General features: G+C 39.3%; 1 protein-coding gene across 1 annotated transcript in view; it reads right to left on the reverse strand.

The window, feature by feature from the left end:
* The window catches only part of RORA (RAR related orphan receptor A), a 119,232-nt gene that overhangs the window by 7,717 nt on the left and 94,495 nt on the right, over positions 1 to 17,020 (reverse strand). Inside the window, exons 3-8 of the mRNA XM_009273988.2 lie at positions 9,413 to 9,554; positions 7,354 to 7,749; positions 3,746 to 3,867; positions 2,367 to 2,499; positions 1,581 to 1,688; positions 61 to 171 (exon numbers count right to left, since the gene is read on the reverse strand). Of these exons, the coding sequence (XP_009272263.1) occupies positions 61 to 171; positions 1,581 to 1,688; positions 2,367 to 2,499; positions 3,746 to 3,867; positions 7,354 to 7,749; positions 9,413 to 9,425 (883 nt within the window). The 5' untranslated portion in view covers positions 9,426 to 9,554. The remainder of the gene's footprint in view (positions 1 to 60; positions 172 to 1,580; positions 1,689 to 2,366; positions 2,500 to 3,745; positions 3,868 to 7,353; positions 7,750 to 9,412; positions 9,555 to 17,020) is intronic.

Raw genomic sequence — 17,020 nt, forward strand, 5'->3', positions numbered from 1 at the left:
AGAATTCAAAATAAAAACAACCTCTACCAAATAAACCTAGAGCAAAGCTTTATCTCTTACCTGCCGACATTAAAACAAACGCAGAAAACAAAGCTATCTCATCTTCTGTCAGGTGCATAGAACATAAACTTTTTCCAAATTCAAACACAAAACTAATGAAGTCTTCACAACCTGCCAAAAAGAAGGTACAGCTCATGCCACATTGTTTAAAGCTACTTCAGAGCTACAGAGTTGTTGATTTATTCTGATGGAAGTGAAAAATGGATGTAAAATACTTCATAGGTGAATGGTCGTCTCCTTAAGGACTGTGGAGTGATGGTAGTGAGATCTCACTCATGCTTGAGCTTTATACCCCATTCCCACGAGTCCCCAGCTCCCACACCCTGCCAGCCAGTATGTTGAAGGTTTTGCACACTGTATCTTTTCCACATTTGGTTCTTCTGGGATAAATACGGATAAAGCCCAAGCCATTTTCAAGCTCAAAATTGGTTTAGCTTTGTTTCTGTTCTAAATGGAACTTTCTCATGTCACTGTGGACTGGAGGTTTCGAACGTGTACTTGAAAAGTGCTGATTTTAAGACTATTGAGTACACAGAAGAGGGAGGGGAGAGATGCATACAAGGTACATGCAGGAGCAAAGGGAGAAGCCAAGGTCTGAAAGCTTTTCATGCAGAAAAGGAACTCTGTCTCCTTTCGTCCATTCTCTTGCTCACACAGGTGTAAGTCAGGTTACTGCTGCTGTTACACATGCTGTTACGCGGTTTGCGGCAGTGGAGCCCTGCTCTGAAGGGGATTGCAACCTGATGGAAGAGGGCTGTTCTCTGCAGATCTCAGCCCCAACCCAGCCTAAATTTCTGGATGTAGTTGGTAACAGATTAAAGTTATGTTTCATTGGAACCCACATCTGATACTGCATCCTCTGAATTGTTTGCAGTCAGACCTTGTACCTTGAGGTGTTTTAGAAAGGCAGAGAATACTTCAGTAATTGTACAGCATTCTCTGCTGCTGTATTTTCACTGCCCTCCAAAATGGCTTACATCCCAAGTCTATACCCAGTGAAATGCATCCTTTTAAAATTAGCAAAAATATACAGAAAAATTTTTCAAAATTATGAACTGCAGTTTAATATAAAAATTGATTTACAGTATTTTGCCTGGAAATAACTGGACTTTGCATATTACAAAACACTACTAACATCTTCAAAGCAGTAACGTCAGTCTATCCAAAATTAGCTTAAAATCTGCTGCCCTTTCCAACAGGATACATAAAATGTTACACTAGATATGAAATCTGGGCTTCTGTCCTTAACAAGTGTGTCCAAACTGCTCTACCCCGATCTAAGTGTTGAATTTCAACACCAACAGTCCTTTACTGCATGGAGTTAAGCTGTTTTAACTCCTGGAATCAGCTTGGCCTCAAACAGAGCCAGCATGACTGCTTGCAAAATAAGCAGTTTGAGCTTTGGAACTCTTTTATTTGAATACTATAGCCTGAATTTTTCAAAGCAGCTGTCCCCTTGCTTTTCCACCTTATTATTTTTATTCTGTTTTTTTAAGGTACAACACTTGACATTTCCTTACCTAAGGACTTGAAAACCTCTGGGCTAGCATACTTGCCATCAAAGTAGACTGTGTTGTTCTGGGAGTCAAAGGCACGGCACATTCTGATGAACACAACCTCTAAAGACCCTAAAACAGAAACAATGTATGTTTGACTATTGAAGTAGAGACTTCAGTTGCAAAGAGCAAGTGAGGATTTAAAAATTTCCTATGCTCTGCCTTCAAGTATCAATCGAGTAGGGTAGTAGGTTTCGGTGGTGTAACAGAGCATAGTTTGATTTGCCAGTAGAATTAAAAGAATTCCCATAAACCCCTTTAGAAATTTTTGCTAAAGCAACTTAGTTAATGCTAATAAAGTCCAGTAATTTTTTATTAGAGTAATGAAGTCTCTGAAGTCAAAGCAGCTCATTTAGATTTATGTTCACGAAGCTTTGACAACTTTGTCCAGTATTTGTACTTCTAAAACAACTCGCATAGAACAATCTGGATTTTTACCTTGAAATAGGTTGTTCACTATTAGTAAGCCAAATAAAAAATTTGAATCCAACTTTTCCATCTTTACACACTCATTGCTCCCTTTGTTCATAATGGAAATTTCATACGTAGACTTGAACTCGTTCTACGCAGAGCAACTAAGAAGGTATAGTACTTCAGACAGACACAGACAATTTGTAAGGGTTTTCCCCTGTATTATTTTAAATGATCGTTGTACAACATATGCATATATGTGTATACAGTCACCGTATACAGGTAACACCTTCCTCAGTCAAAACTAATAGAAGCAGACCTTAAAACTGACCCACATACCTGCTTTTAAAAGCACAATTTGATCGTTTTGACACAGTTCCATAAAGCCATCAATGCGTTTGGCAAATTCCACTACATACTGTATAGCTTCTGTTATTTTGACTGCGCATAACTGCCACATTACCTCCCTTTGCTGTTTGAGAGAGAAGAAAAATTGAAAAATTACTAATCAAGGTATGGAAAGCCCATTTTCATAAAGTAAAACTGAGCTGAAAAAAAAAGCGGAGTGAATTCCCTCCAGCACTCCTGCCTACAGTCTGCTGATAAGACAAGGGGAATTAACCTCAAAGCCAAAGCCTCATGTGGATGAGTGACAATGCAAACACGTAAGACTTCTTCAGCGATCTCAGAAGAGATCCAGGTTGGAGTGTTTTTACTTCATAAGCCAAAAATGTCAAAGTATAACGATTCTGGTGATTTCAGTGGGAATTTTATTCACTGCATCAAAAGAAAATGCCAATTTATGCTAGCAGTGTATAATCACATTTTTCCTACCAACTTCTGTATTTTGTACTGAATGTAAATTATCTAACTAGCTCATCCTCATAAAGATACATATTAAGATATACTTATATGAAGACCATCTCATTGACAACATAAAGAAGGCATGCAAGTAGGCATTTTTTCTTATGTTGATAATAATTCAGAATGAGTTTACCTAACGGGTGGAAAAAATGATATTCTTAAAGGCTAAATATTTTGTTGTGGAAATGAAAAATATGTTCAAAGAACAGTGTGCTCTAATAGTGCGCTTCCCAAGACAGTTTTCCAAAAGTAGCCATTTGGTAGTAGTTTGTGGATGGAAGGCATATTGGAAATACAACCATCGATTAAATCTTACAATACCCACTGGTGGTACAGCAGCAGTGTGCTGCTATTCTATAGGTAAAACTGAAACACTGAGTGACAATTGTCGAATGAATCAGGATTACAACCAGGCATTGAAGGCTGGAAATCTGACAGAGTTCTGTGTTTGTAAGCTCAAAACAAAACACACCATGTAAAATTACAAAACTTGGTGGCTTCAGCTTTTTTTGGTGGTGTTGCTGATCCGGGAGATTACAAATTAAGAAATGAAAATAACGTGCCATTTAGGATTGAAAAAATTTCTCTAGTTTCTTATCCTTGTTTATCAGTCACAGACAGATAGATTTTAGGAGTATGGCTTTGCCTTTTCCTGTACCTGTAAAAATCACAAATGCAAAGGATATCCTAACCGTCCTGCCGCTTTTGATTCTAGCGTATTATTTTTTTGAAAACACACAGAAATATACATTCCTGATAGTAAACAGAAAGCAGTGAAAAAGTGCATTTTGCAGTGTGTTATGGAAATACCATGCTTTAAAAAAAGCATGCCATAGTTTGGCATGCTTTTATACCTTGTTCTGATAGTTCTCAATTTCTTCCTGCAGAAAAGTCTGCCATGTTATCTGCTGTAGCTCCTCTCTCAAGTACTGGCAAGTTTCCATGTGTGACTTGGAAATATTCTGTGCAAGATGTTCTAAAAGAAAGACCAGAAAGTGACACATGTTAAAAAAGCAAAGCTATACCTTCAGACATGAGAAAGATAACATATTCCAGTATGAAAATAAACACATCTAATGCCAACCGCTAACAGACTCGAGGAAAACAAAGCAGAAACCTGGTTCTTGACACAGCTGGCCCGGCTCCTCTGGCGCATCCGTTAGAGGGCACTCCGTGCACACACACGCGCCCCGCTCGCCCTCTCGCAAAGCAGGTCTGAGATTTTAATGCAGGAACACCAAGCAGAGTCCTTCCACTACGTTATAAGATGTTTAGGTGAACTTGAGTTTATTTTTGAATAAATAAACTTCTGCTGGGGACAAACTTCTCTCTCACACAGCAGTGGGTGCGCAAGAAAGCTTGCAAGATCAAAATCTTGCAAAATAAAGGCAAACTTGGTGAAACCTGGGAGCATTCGAACCATTGCAAATTCAGTAAGTGGCCTTGCTGCCTTTAGTAAGGTAAAGACAGCTTTGAAACCTGGACTGAGAATTACACTATGAAGTAGAGCCATAGGAGAAAAATCCAAATGAGCGAGGTGATGGACCCCTCAAGTTAAGAGTACTAGAATCTCTGTGGGGACAGCCTTGCTGAAGACAGGACACTATGTATCATGTGTAGGGAATATAGCACTGCCAACCAGGCAGTAGATCTTCAAAAGCTAAAATCATTTGCGTTTTATACAACAGAAGCTTTCTAATAAAGAAATACAGATAGTTACAACCTACAGATAGTGAGGCTGCCCGTGAGGGAAAAGTTTCGTTTCTTTTCTACTCTCATATCATTAAAAAAATACTGGGAAAATACACTTATTAGAGAATCCAGATAATTAATATAACACACTGAAGACTCAAAGGTCTTTTTTCCTCAGCTTTAGAGTAGTTGCTTAGTTAACTGCACATGATTTAAAATTTCCATACAACATTTTACTTCCAAATAAGCTATTTGCTGCTGCTATACTTGGTTAAAAGACCCGTAAGGCAGATTTATATTTATTAATAAAACTTGATTCCATAAACCTTTAGGAACACCTTCAAAAGCATGAACAGCATTTCGACATCAGAATTCCACTTCTACTTTGTCTTTCTCTTTTCTACCCTGACTCTTCACAGGCGTCTGTTCTCCTATTTTAGCACGTGACAAGTAGAGGCCTGGTGACTTGTCACACAATTCTGCAGCTGGTGCTTTTGCAGGTTAGGCCACTGAAAAGGAAGGCTTAAAATGAACAAGAACGGTGGTCATTAACAACATGGGAGTATTCTGAGGGACTCGTGCGTTGGGTCTTCTGTGAAACTTGCTTTGTTTAATAACGACCAAACCCAACTCTTCAAAATTGAACTGCTGGACCAATCAGTCTGTTTAGTATCATACTTACTGCATTAATAGTTTGATATAAGATACCACCTGGAAAGTATTTAGCATACAGCTGAGGTAAAAGCAGATTATATGCACTACCTGAGCAATCAATAATGTAGATTATATAAAGTCGCTTATACTTTGGTTGTCATCATAGCTTTCATGTATTTCAGGGCAATTTTTTTTTTTCTTTACAAGTGTGTACTTAAAACACTTGCTCTCACTAGCAGCAACTGACAGCATTATACCTGTGCCCTTGCAGGATACCGAAGGTGAAATATTACTGTGTTATTCACAAACCTCAGCCTCAGTTCTGGACTGTATTTCAGCACACACCTAAATACTTTCATTGAACAGCCACACCTTTCTAAATTGAAACCTTAGTCTGGAAGACAAACATTCTTCAAACATTGTTTGGCAATGTCAATGCTGGGCACCCAAATCACGCTCTGTAGGGCTTAAATGCAAGCACTATGTAAATAAAGGTAAGCAACATGACAAACTTATTTTAGGCCAGTGTTCCAAACTCAACACCTGGCCTAGGAAGGAAAAGCCCTTTCTTTTTCCTGTGGGTTTAATGCAGATCTTTTAATAACTCCCACGAGAATATTAACAACCCCTTGATTGAGACAAAGCTGGTAGCATAGCCTTTATCCTAATTTTTCTTCTCATTTTTACTTATCTGTACGTGATGTTATTTGAACTCAGGCCAGACACAATATTTTGGCTGTCACAACAAATTATATCACAGAGAACTGCATTCTGCAACATAAGGACATTAAAAAGTAAGCCTTCTTGTCCCTTCCCCTCTGCAAAATTTCTCAAAAGAACATAAACTACAATAATCCAAGCAAAATTTCGTATCATGTACTTGCCTTTAATTAAAAGAAGTTAGCAAAAAGAGAAGAATTTAACTTGGAATACCTGATTTTTCAAACTATTTTTAGGTTTTCATAATGGAATAATTCGCAAAAATGTTGCTTAAGCAAGCAAAATCACTGTTTTAAACGCCTGACTGCTTATATAAGTAATAGACTCTTAAAGCCACTTCTCTAATGTCCTGTTCCAGTTTGCTTATAACCAGTTCACACAGCACGCTCTAACTCGAGTCTCGGATGTTGACAAGTCATAGTTGTGGAATTCAGCCCCAGTGTAATCATTGAGGGAAGAGTTTAAAGTAAAACGTGCTCGTTAATGTGGTCCTTATAAGGCTCTTAGAGAAAGTATCAAAACTTGCTACATTCAAAAATTTTCTGATGTATCTGGGGCCAGATTCTCTTCAACCAGTGGCAAGGAGAACTGCCCTCAGATTAGACCGGTGCTTTGGTTTCATATTTCCCAGGTACAGGTGAAGAGTGGAAGAAAATCAGCCTCATCACTTTTTGTTAGAAAATAAGAGTACTGAGGTAATGAAAAAGAAGATAAAATGTTCAAAAATAATCTGCAAATTACGAAATACTCTGTTTGCTCAGCACTAAAAATTAGCTTGTTAATCAGTATTCAAAGGGTTCTATTACAAGGACTGAAAAGAAAAGCAACACTACTAGAGCTGATCAACCACAAGATCCTGGCATTTTTAGTCCAGTTCCGTAAGGTGTTCACCATGTACCCCCGGTTAGGGTACTGTGCACTTCACAGAAGAATGCCCATACATGCTCACGGCTGTACTGAAGCAGCATTCTCACTATCAGCTGCCTAAATGTGTCACTTTAATCCAAAGGGTACTATTAAGACAATTACAATGGAAGCTTTTCTCTCTCATTACCTAATTCTGCCATGGACACAGTTGGAGAGGTCTCCCCATTTGTAAAAGAACAATAAGGGAAGAAGCCCGATGCTGGTGTGTAGTCACATATTGGTTCTGGTTTGATTCCATTAATATCAAGACCCGACTGATCTGGAGAAGGCTGTATGTCTAAGTAGAAGCTGCTAACTGCAGAGTCTGCTTTGTACCCCCGTAGGGTACTGTGCACTTCACAGAAGAATGCCCATACATGCTCACGGCTGTACTGAAGCAGCATTCTCACTATCAGCTGCCTAAATGTGTCACTTTAATCCAAAGGGTACTATTAAGACAATTACAATGGAAGCTTTTCTCTCTCATTACCTAATTCTGCCATGGACACAGTTGGAGAGGTCTCCCCATTTGTAAAAGAACAATAAGGGAAGAAGCCCGATGCTGGTGTGTAGTCACATATTGGTTCTGGTTTGATTCCATTAATATCAAGACCCGACTGATCTGGAGAAGGCTGTATGTCTAAGTAGAAGCTGCTAACTGCAGAGTCTGCTTTGCTACCTTCAGGGGTATGCCCATCAATGTAATTACTGAGGTCATCATGTAGCTCTGTTAACCCATTGGTGGTGATATTGTATGTTGGTGTTAGTGGTTCTGCCTCTCCTGGTTGCTGCTGATGATCTCGCTGCTGCTGCTGCATTCGATGTTTCTGCACCTCCGCATACAGGCTGTCCCTCTGCTTTTTTGACATTCGACCAAACTTTACAGCTGAAATACAGACACACAATATATTACATTTCTACAAATCCACTACTGCATTCTAATTGTCTTGGGTCTTTAAATACTACATGTAAGGACACAGTCTAAAAGGCAAACCAGCAGGATGGGCAGACCTAAGAATCACTTCTGTCAGTTACAGGTAACATAGCTGCAGCATCTACTCTTTAAAAGACCATTTTAACATGCTACTTAAATGGACCATTAGAAGTCACCGTTTTAGCTTAATTCATTAACTTTCCACTTCTATGCTGAAAAGATTTTCTCTTATATATCTACCGCAGTTGACAGATGCATCTCTTCAGCATTCAAATCCTACCTGGAAAAGTAGAAGCTAAACCAGAATATGCTGGCCTGAGATGAACTGTCCAATTCCTACTACCTGTATATTCATACTACAGAGTGAACCTAGAGTTAGGTATAAACATATGGGGTCTATCTCAAAGAGTACCAAAAGCAAACTTTATTGATATTAGGACCGAAGCACAGTGGAAGAACCACAGAACCTGCTTGCAGTGCAGCTTACTGTGACAAGCAGAAATGTTTACCCGGTGAATTATTGTTAAAACTATATGTATGTGTGTGCGCGCACGCGCGCGCATGTGTAACTCTCCACAAAATTATTACTACTTTGAGAAGTATCACTATTAAGCGTAAGCCAGAAGCAACTGGTTTGGCACATCCAGGGAATTCCTGAGAACATGGTATGTGATTTCTGGGACCTGTATCAGCTGTAAAAGCCTCGTTGTTTAGGAAGATGGCTACCACCTTGTGCTTTTCTACAGGAAAGCAAACATGTCGGAGGGACTAGTCATTACACGATCATCCGTTTCAGGTTTTTAGTTTCATGCCCAATAAAAAAATTAAGACATCGTAATTCAAGAAGTAAATGCAATCTGAACATGATCTCGTTAATTGGGCCTCATGTACATAGAGTAATGCGTATGTATTTGTAGAACATGTAGCGTTGCTGTCGCTATTGCAGGGGAAGACTGAGTCAGACCTTCAAACTGGGGAAGCGATGGCAGCTTTATTACATCTGTGGGGGAGGTGTGCAAATATCAGCTGCAAATCCAGTTCTAATTGAGTTACATAAGCTTCCATTTTACAGAGGTGGGTTTTCGTCATTACGCTAGGTGTAATCTTGAGCTTAATATTAACAGCACTGGAACACATTTTCTTCAGAATTCTATCTTTGAAGAAACACTGCACTGTTTTCTCTTTGCATTTTTTCCATTATTCATTATACACACGCTTAAACTTCTCTATATATTGTGAAACAGTTCTGATCTGTAGCAATATGGCAGAGTGTTACTTCCAACTATAGTATGTCACTTAAATTGGAATGAACACATAGAAAAAGTATTAACATTAGACTAAAAAATGCATCTTCAAGAAGTGACCAGAGGCAAAGCTCTTAACTGGGAACTATAATAGATGAGTAGGAAACAAAATAAATCCAAGAACTTCATACATGCCCTGATTTATATATATTTATGTGAATACATAGCACCATATGAAAACCACTCAATGATCTCAACTATCAGCCGGATGTACAATTAACTTTCAAATCCTACGTTGTTTTAGTTGAACACACAGTATACTAAACATTATTTTACTTTTTGCAATTAAGCTATGTGTTAGCAGAGCTTACCATCTCGAGACATCCCCACAGCAAGGCATTTCTGTAATCGACAGTGCTGGCAGCGGTTTCTACTAGTTCGGTCAATCAAACAGTTCTTCTGACGAGGACAGGAGTACGTAGCGTTGCTTTGCTGACTCCTCCTGAAAAAGCCCTGTAATAGAATTGCAAAATACAAATCAAGAAGCTGTTAACTGGTGGAGCAAATAAAGACTCTGAAAGGTAGCATACCTAACAGAAAATGAAGTTCAAGTGCACTATAGTCAACTAAAGGAAGTTAAGAGGTGGATTTTTTTTTCTCTCCTAGAAGCAAACAAAAACCAGTAACTAGTAGGAAACAATTCATAAAAAAGTGTTATGACACATAAAGGAATTACACATTTTTTCACCGATTTTACAGATCCCATATTACATATGGTACACCGATTCTTCCCAAATGTGATAAAACTAACTATAGATCTGGATTTCCTTGATTTCCTATCTTTCCTGGGTCAGCACAGATCTCCAAAACAGGGAGGATTCAACGGCTAGTGAAGTCAACAGCTGCTACCCTGTTCTGCTCTTTGGGGATGACCATAGCAGGCTCTGATGTTCAGCCTCACCAATGTATGTATGTGTTTAAAAATACAGAGCATGATGCTGAGCAGTTCCTTCTACAAAGAACAATGTTTTAAAATATTTTTTCTTAATTAGTTTGATGCTGACAACCAAGGTTTTGTTCAACTCGGTGCAGGATTTAGATTTCTAAGGAGGGGTGAAGCCGAAACAGATTTTATGTGTTCTCTCTTTTCTGAGTGAACTGCAATGGGTAGACCCATCTCCAAAGGAAGTTAGTGCTGGAAGGTTACGCAGTAGTTACAACTTCATTCTCTCCATCAGAATGGTGCATGTTATTAACCACTATGCCAGCTGTTTGCTTTGAAGTTCATTTCATCTTTTTGCCACAGACTGTCCAAACATAAGCTGGTGCGTGTGTAATACCTACTTCACAAGGATTCTGCGAAGATGTAGTCATTCTAAAGAGGCATTTGAGATCAGCGAGCACAGTATTTTAGTTTTATGTTGCCACATAATGGATTAATTAACAGTGCTGCAAAGAAAATACTTCCTCAGAAAGGCTGGGCACCTTTTAATTAAAGCTGGACTTTTACCAATTTTTTATTTATTTGAAGGCCACATTCTGGAGTCCCTCGGCACATGACTCTGTCCAGACACTTGGTGAAATAAACAACAGGAAGGACTTCTGCATGACAAGCAAGAGATTTCCTAGCAAACCTCCTGCAGACAGAAACATGACAAAACACTGAGATAAAGCCCCCTGCTCTATCTTATGAGGAGGGCACCAGTCTCCGTCGATTATACCCCTTTTATTAAAGCTTTAATGGGGAAACATGGGAGTACAAAAAAAACCCGAGGAAACTGAAGATGCCTGTCTTTAATCCTGTTTTCCTGTACATTGTTTCTCACCCATTTATTCTGGTCTTTGTTTCTCTATGATTGAACTTTCAACTGTTTTTTAATGTTTGTCAATAGGGAGATGATCGTCCCTGAGACTGAAAGTATTGCACATATTGAGCTCTGATGGAGTGCATTTCACCCTAAAGAAAACCTGAAATACCATGGGAATTTCTACATTCCAACATCATGACTGATCCCTCTGGAAGAACCAACTCTTAGGTAAGTAGATAGCTTAATTTCCAGTTCTGTTAGCACCCTTAGTGGAGCCTGTCACTCCAGTGCAAGTACACATGCAAATGCAATGCGATTCACTAGAAAAACAGGATTAGGTATCGACCTGACCGGTGACTTACTGATCAAGGTTCTGTATCTCGGCATTATCAGTCCCTTAAAATTTCAGTTCTCCAAACACTTTAAGAGTTGCACTGAATGACATGCTCACATATGAACTGTATGAAATCTTCTGCCACCGCTGAGATCCCGAAAGTCAGCTTAATCGATGTGTAAAGTGAACCTGGCCCAATAACCCCAAAGATCTATACGTTTTCCTTTAGCTGGGACATATACTGAGTCTGTATTGCCAGTTTGGCATATTTCTCTTTATTAAGAATATTCTTGTCAAGCTGAGGATTATTTTTAGTATTATAATGGAGAAAATACTGGGCTGTTTGCTTTTCCAGATTTTCCCTAGAGACACAGCTGCTCAATACATTTTAGCGTACAATATAGCAGCTAAGTTACAGCTTGAAGCTAAATTTTCAATAGAGCAGAACTGCCTGAAACTGGGGCCTTTAAAAGCACTTGCACTTTACAAACCGGAGATGTAGTAGAGTGCTTTTAAAAACAAACCCTACAACGTTATGTGGGCATGTTGAAAACATCAGCGGTAGCTAAAGCAAAAAAACCCTTGCCTCAAACTTCAGAAATGAATCTACACTTGTGCAGAGCTCAGAAATAGGTCAGAAATCCGAGATTTGGGATTGAATTGACAATGAAGTTAAACTGAGTGTCTTTTACTCTCAAAGTTCTTCTATATTGTTGTCATTTATCTGTGAGTTTTCTAACCTTTTGGGGGTCCTTGGGCTCCCGTATCATTGTAAGACATGTGGGAAAGCCCCTATTACAGGAGCCTTCTGAAAGTAAATATAGTTTATTCCTCGGTTGGGTTTTTCCCCCTTTTATTAGAAGAAGAGAGAGATGCTGTATTCTGTTGTTCTATTTCCTCTCTTTTGCCAGAGGCCCAGAACTAGCTATAATTTTTCCACCAGGAAGGAGGAGGTGGATGCATGCAGGGTACACGTGTATACATTCAAGCATTATGCAAACCAGCCCAGGCCACATGCTCTTAATTGCATGCATGTTCACAACCATTATTTCACATTCAGACGATTGCCTAACGCGCCACAGGCAGAGTGGACCCCTCTTGATCAAACACACAAACAAAACTACTCCTGCACTGAAAAACATCACCGTGTTACACCACTCTGACCGATGGCATGGCCTGAACCAAGGTCTCTGGTAGAGAGCGCTCCTGTGAGCGCATGGAGCCCTGCCGCTGTCTGATGTCAGTATAAAGATCCAGCTGATTTTGATGAGGCGTCGTTGAGCTCTGCATGTCTCCCTTTTTATGTAGATGTATTAACACAGTGCCAGAAGAAGAGTAGAGCAGATTACAAGCCATAGCTTCATCTCTGCATTTCAGACTCCTATTTATATACAACACAATATATGGTTTTTCATATGCTGCCAAGAAATCAAGTTTGGGAAAAAAGGGCGCAAGAACTTTTCATCTGCAAGTCAGTTTGAATAACAACTTGTTAAAAAAGAACTTTGAAATGTAAATAGCAGTTTTCGCAAAGTCTATTAATAGTTTCAATAACTTCACTGCTCAGTGGCTCGGTATTACAGATGTTTGTGTCTAAGCTTGCTCCTTAGGAGGGGAAAAGCCAGTTGTGCTTCCCTGATGTCCCAAATGGCACAGCACAGACTCCCTCTCCACTGCGGCACAGGCTGAAATGCTGATCTCATGTTTGGTCTTTTGACAAATTTTCATTTAATGAATTGATTCCTACAGTTCATTAACATACCCACTTCCACTTCTGTATACACATATGTCTTAATTAGCTGCTCATTGGCTGTTTAATTACAAGAAAACAGCTGACAGCTGCCTTGCTGCATCCTAATGGCAGACGTTTTGGAATGACTGTATGCAAGCCTGTGACAACAAAGGCTTATTCATAATCTCATGATTTATGGCTAATACTTAAAGACTTCCACGTATCATTAAGTTTTGCAATATTCTGAGCCATCAACAATTAGGTGGGGAGGGTTCATTCTTTTACTGTTTTCTAAAGCAAACTATTGCAAATTTTCTTCAAAGAAACATCAGAAAAATACACTGTCATATGAAAGACAGGTGAACATTCAAATTGGATTTTTAACCCTTTTTGACAATGAGCACCTATTTTAGTTGTAAAGGGAGCAGAGTGCTGCGACAATATTGTTTAGTAAACTTTGTTAATAAAGTATTTGATAACAAAGTTATAGCACCACTGAAAACAGAGAAAAAATGTTCAGTTTTACATATGTAATAAAGACAGGAGTGAGATTGTGTTTACCAGGTTATACAAGGCTTCTGACTAGCCCTTTCTGTAACATGGCTCATCTCTTTTCTAACATGTTTTGCTTGAAATTGGCTAGGCAAAAAATTAAATAAAGAAAAACTTCAAAAGCATGAATTCAAGGGAGATGTTTGCAACGCCAATATGACACTCCATGTTCAGTAGGAGTAATGAAAAATTGGCTAGCAAAGTGAATGAATGAAACGAATGAACAAAAGTAATGCAAGATGGGAAGTGACAATACACCAGGTTTCTGAAGTAACGAGCACGGACATTCCTTGTAGTTAAAATGAACAAGTACATCTTAGATCTTGAAAGACACAAGAGACAAAAGCCGGTACCTACAAACCTTTGAAAATATGGTAAAAGCCCAGAAATGCCCTGCTTGGATGGTTTTATGAGACCAACTGTGTACAGTCAAGTAAAGAGAGGGATCCCACTAATGCATTTGTGAGTCAGGTGGGCATGAACTGACACTATTGACAGCAAAAGCAAGTAACTGCATCTGCAAATTAAAAGACATAGTTTATTCACAAAAACTTCATTTCAAACTAGATGCAAACTAGATTGCTATGTCCTTTTGAAGCATTCGGGTATTTTCTGACAGTGCTGAACTGGATTCAGCTTGCAGCTATGAGAAAAGAATATAGATGTGTACAAACCAGTCTCCTTTCTCAGCATGGTCCCTAATACAGAGCAAAAGGTTGTTAACGGGTTCCCACAACTAACAGCTGAGGAAATGCTCCATACAGATACTAGTTTTTTCAGTAGTGCTACTACAATAGTACTATTTCCAATCTTACACAGGAGAATAAACTTTTATTTCTGAGTCGTGGTACAGTCTTTGTGTCATTCTTCATCCATACTTCTGAGTAAAAGTCTTATATGATTAATCTCATCTTCTCTTTTCCCCCATTATATGTTGTATACTGGGCATCAGCGATGGTCGGATAGAAAGAAACCTCTCTTAAAATTTATTTTATTTATAATAAGCCACAGGAGCCCTCCTAGATAAAGTATAAAACAGAGCCTGGCTCAAAACTTTTTTTTTTCACTAGGGGGGAAAAAGAAGAGGGGGTATTAAATTTTATTTTTTAAAGGCAGATTCAAATTCAGCTAAATAGGTTGATGGGTTGGGAGTACTCAATGATGTTGGTGCAAAACATAGATACTAACTTCATAAAAACAGCCAGTAACATCATAGCAAGGTAGGAAATGAAAACTTCTCAAGAAACACTAATTGGCTTTATTACAAATCTTCAATTCTACTTTTATGAAATGCAATGTAACAACAAAAACTGGTCAGAAAACTTTCAATTATGTGAAATGCAAGGGTCACAAACCTGTAGAAGAGCAGCAGCATCAGCAAAAGTCAATTTGACAAGAGCTTGTCTGTGATTGCATACATGATACAGATCAAGATTGCAAAGTAGGTCTTTGCGACTAAAACGTCACTTTAGGTTTTAAACAAATAGTATTTCTGGTAGTTATTAGTATTTAAACATAAGTAACGTTGAAGTTCACATCAAACTGGAGTGGAAAACAGAAAGGGCTGAAAACATTCCACTTTGCTGCTGCTGCTGCTATTGCTGCCTGCAGCTCATTCTTGACAGGCCTGGCTTGAGAGGGCAGCAGCACATCTGTTCACTTCTGATGACTAAGGCCCTGATCCTGCAATCTGATGCACATGGATAGGTTTGTAGCACCTGTGCGGAACCTCACCGACTTCTCTGGGACTGTCTGTTGGTGCAGGACATCGGCTCCAGGAATCGGAGCGCAGGACTGGGAACTAGGTCTTCATAGCAAAGTACTTTTTACAAAAGAAGGTTTAGCGTAACATGAAGAGCAATCTAAGCATGCTCAAACCTGCAGAGATCATAGCCACAGAAAAGCTGGGAAAAAAAACATACCAATACACACCTGGCTCATTTGGCAGAAGCCAAGCTATGCCAACATTTTCACCAGCCAAAATAGTTCTGTTGGGTGAGACTTTGTTTACATTACTGTGGAAGAGCGTAGCACAAACAAAATCCATCTGCTACAGTACGGCATTTTAAATGCTGTCTAGGCCGTGATCATTTAAACTCTTCCTGTGACTTGCGCCCACTAGCACTCCCCTATCTGTCACTGCTTGCAGGTCATCTGGGCTCTGGCATTAAAGAAGAGTGAGCTTCAGAGTTATTTTCCTCCTGAAAGGGAAATAACTTAGTTAACTAAGTTGATATCCACTGGCTTTAAAAATCTGCCTGAAATTGTATGGCCAGAAAACTTTATTCTGCTACTCCAAGAGAAGGAGAAAATGCCTAACCATTCATTGGGCCACTGTCTTATTCATGCACTCTGCTTTCAAGGTTCAAACGGGTTTCAGTGTGCTGAGCATACTTGCCTGCTTGCCTTCCTTTCTGCCCTTTCCCACCAGCTGACCGTTCTGGTGGGATTCTCAGAAGCAGATCGAGGATTGCACAGAGCTCCCAGAGAACTCAATTTATATAGAATTCGAAGGAAAACTGTTTGTTCTGAAACGTAAGGAACTGCACACGTATTTCTCACTATCAGGCTAGCATCTGTTGTTCTGACTGCTGGAGGTACACAAAGGACTTTTTCTCCTAATAACTCACGTTTGCATTTATTCCTGGGAAAGTACAGTCACTCTGATGGAGGAATTCTCGATGGGTACGTCTGTCTCTTACCGCAGTGTTAAATGCCTACCAGCTATGTACTAACTAATGTGACTGCGAGTATGGCATGCTCTGTTGCTTCCTTCTGCATGCAGCCATCCTGCTGCTTTTGGTGGGGGCTTTTCTCACATACAGGCCTTTGGAGAAGGGAAGGCCGAAGACCTGCATGAAGATGAAGCAAAAGGTAATACGGCTGGCAACTCTCCTTTCCATGGCAGCCTGTTCCTGTTCTGCAACAAGCCATGTTGAGAAAGGCCTGTTTTCTGCATAGACAAGCGTTAGCATTATGCTAACCTCAGCCTGTTGACAACAACGTTCGTCATGGATCTTGAGGCAGTCTCTCAGGTATACTGGTCCCAGACAATTTAAGGATTAAAGAGGTCTCGGACCTTGAACATAACTTGATACTCTTTGACAAGACAGTCATACAGCAGAATTCTCACTGCAAATGTCTGCCACTTCACACAGCTGAAATTTGAAAGTGCTGATCAACCACATAAAGCTGAAAAAAGTAACCACTTTATTATCAATGCATTTTAAGTGCATTTCTTGCATTTTCCATAGCAACAGCAGTACAAAGGGCAGAAGGTGCTGTTCTGTATCATTCTAACATTCTTAGATTTTTCCTTTTTTCCCCCCTTCCTTCTTACCAATGCTTCCATGAGACTGAGAGAATGTGTTAATGAAAACACAAAAATCTTCCTTGGAAAAACACAAAAGACATCTCTATAACGTGAAAGCAAGGAAGTTACTTTTTGAAGGTGGGTGGTAGTATCAAGCAAGTCAGGAGAGCAGACTAAAAACTGTCATAAATATAAATTCATCACACCTGAAGTGTAGATTAACAGTGGAAAACATATCAG

The sequence above is a fragment of the Aptenodytes forsteri genome, unplaced genomic scaffold (assembly GCF_000699145.1).
Source record: "Aptenodytes forsteri isolate BGI_AS27 unplaced genomic scaffold, ASM69914v1 Scaffold239, whole genome shotgun sequence".
NCBI classification, from domain to species: Eukaryota; Metazoa; Chordata; class Aves; order Sphenisciformes; family Spheniscidae; genus Aptenodytes; species Aptenodytes forsteri.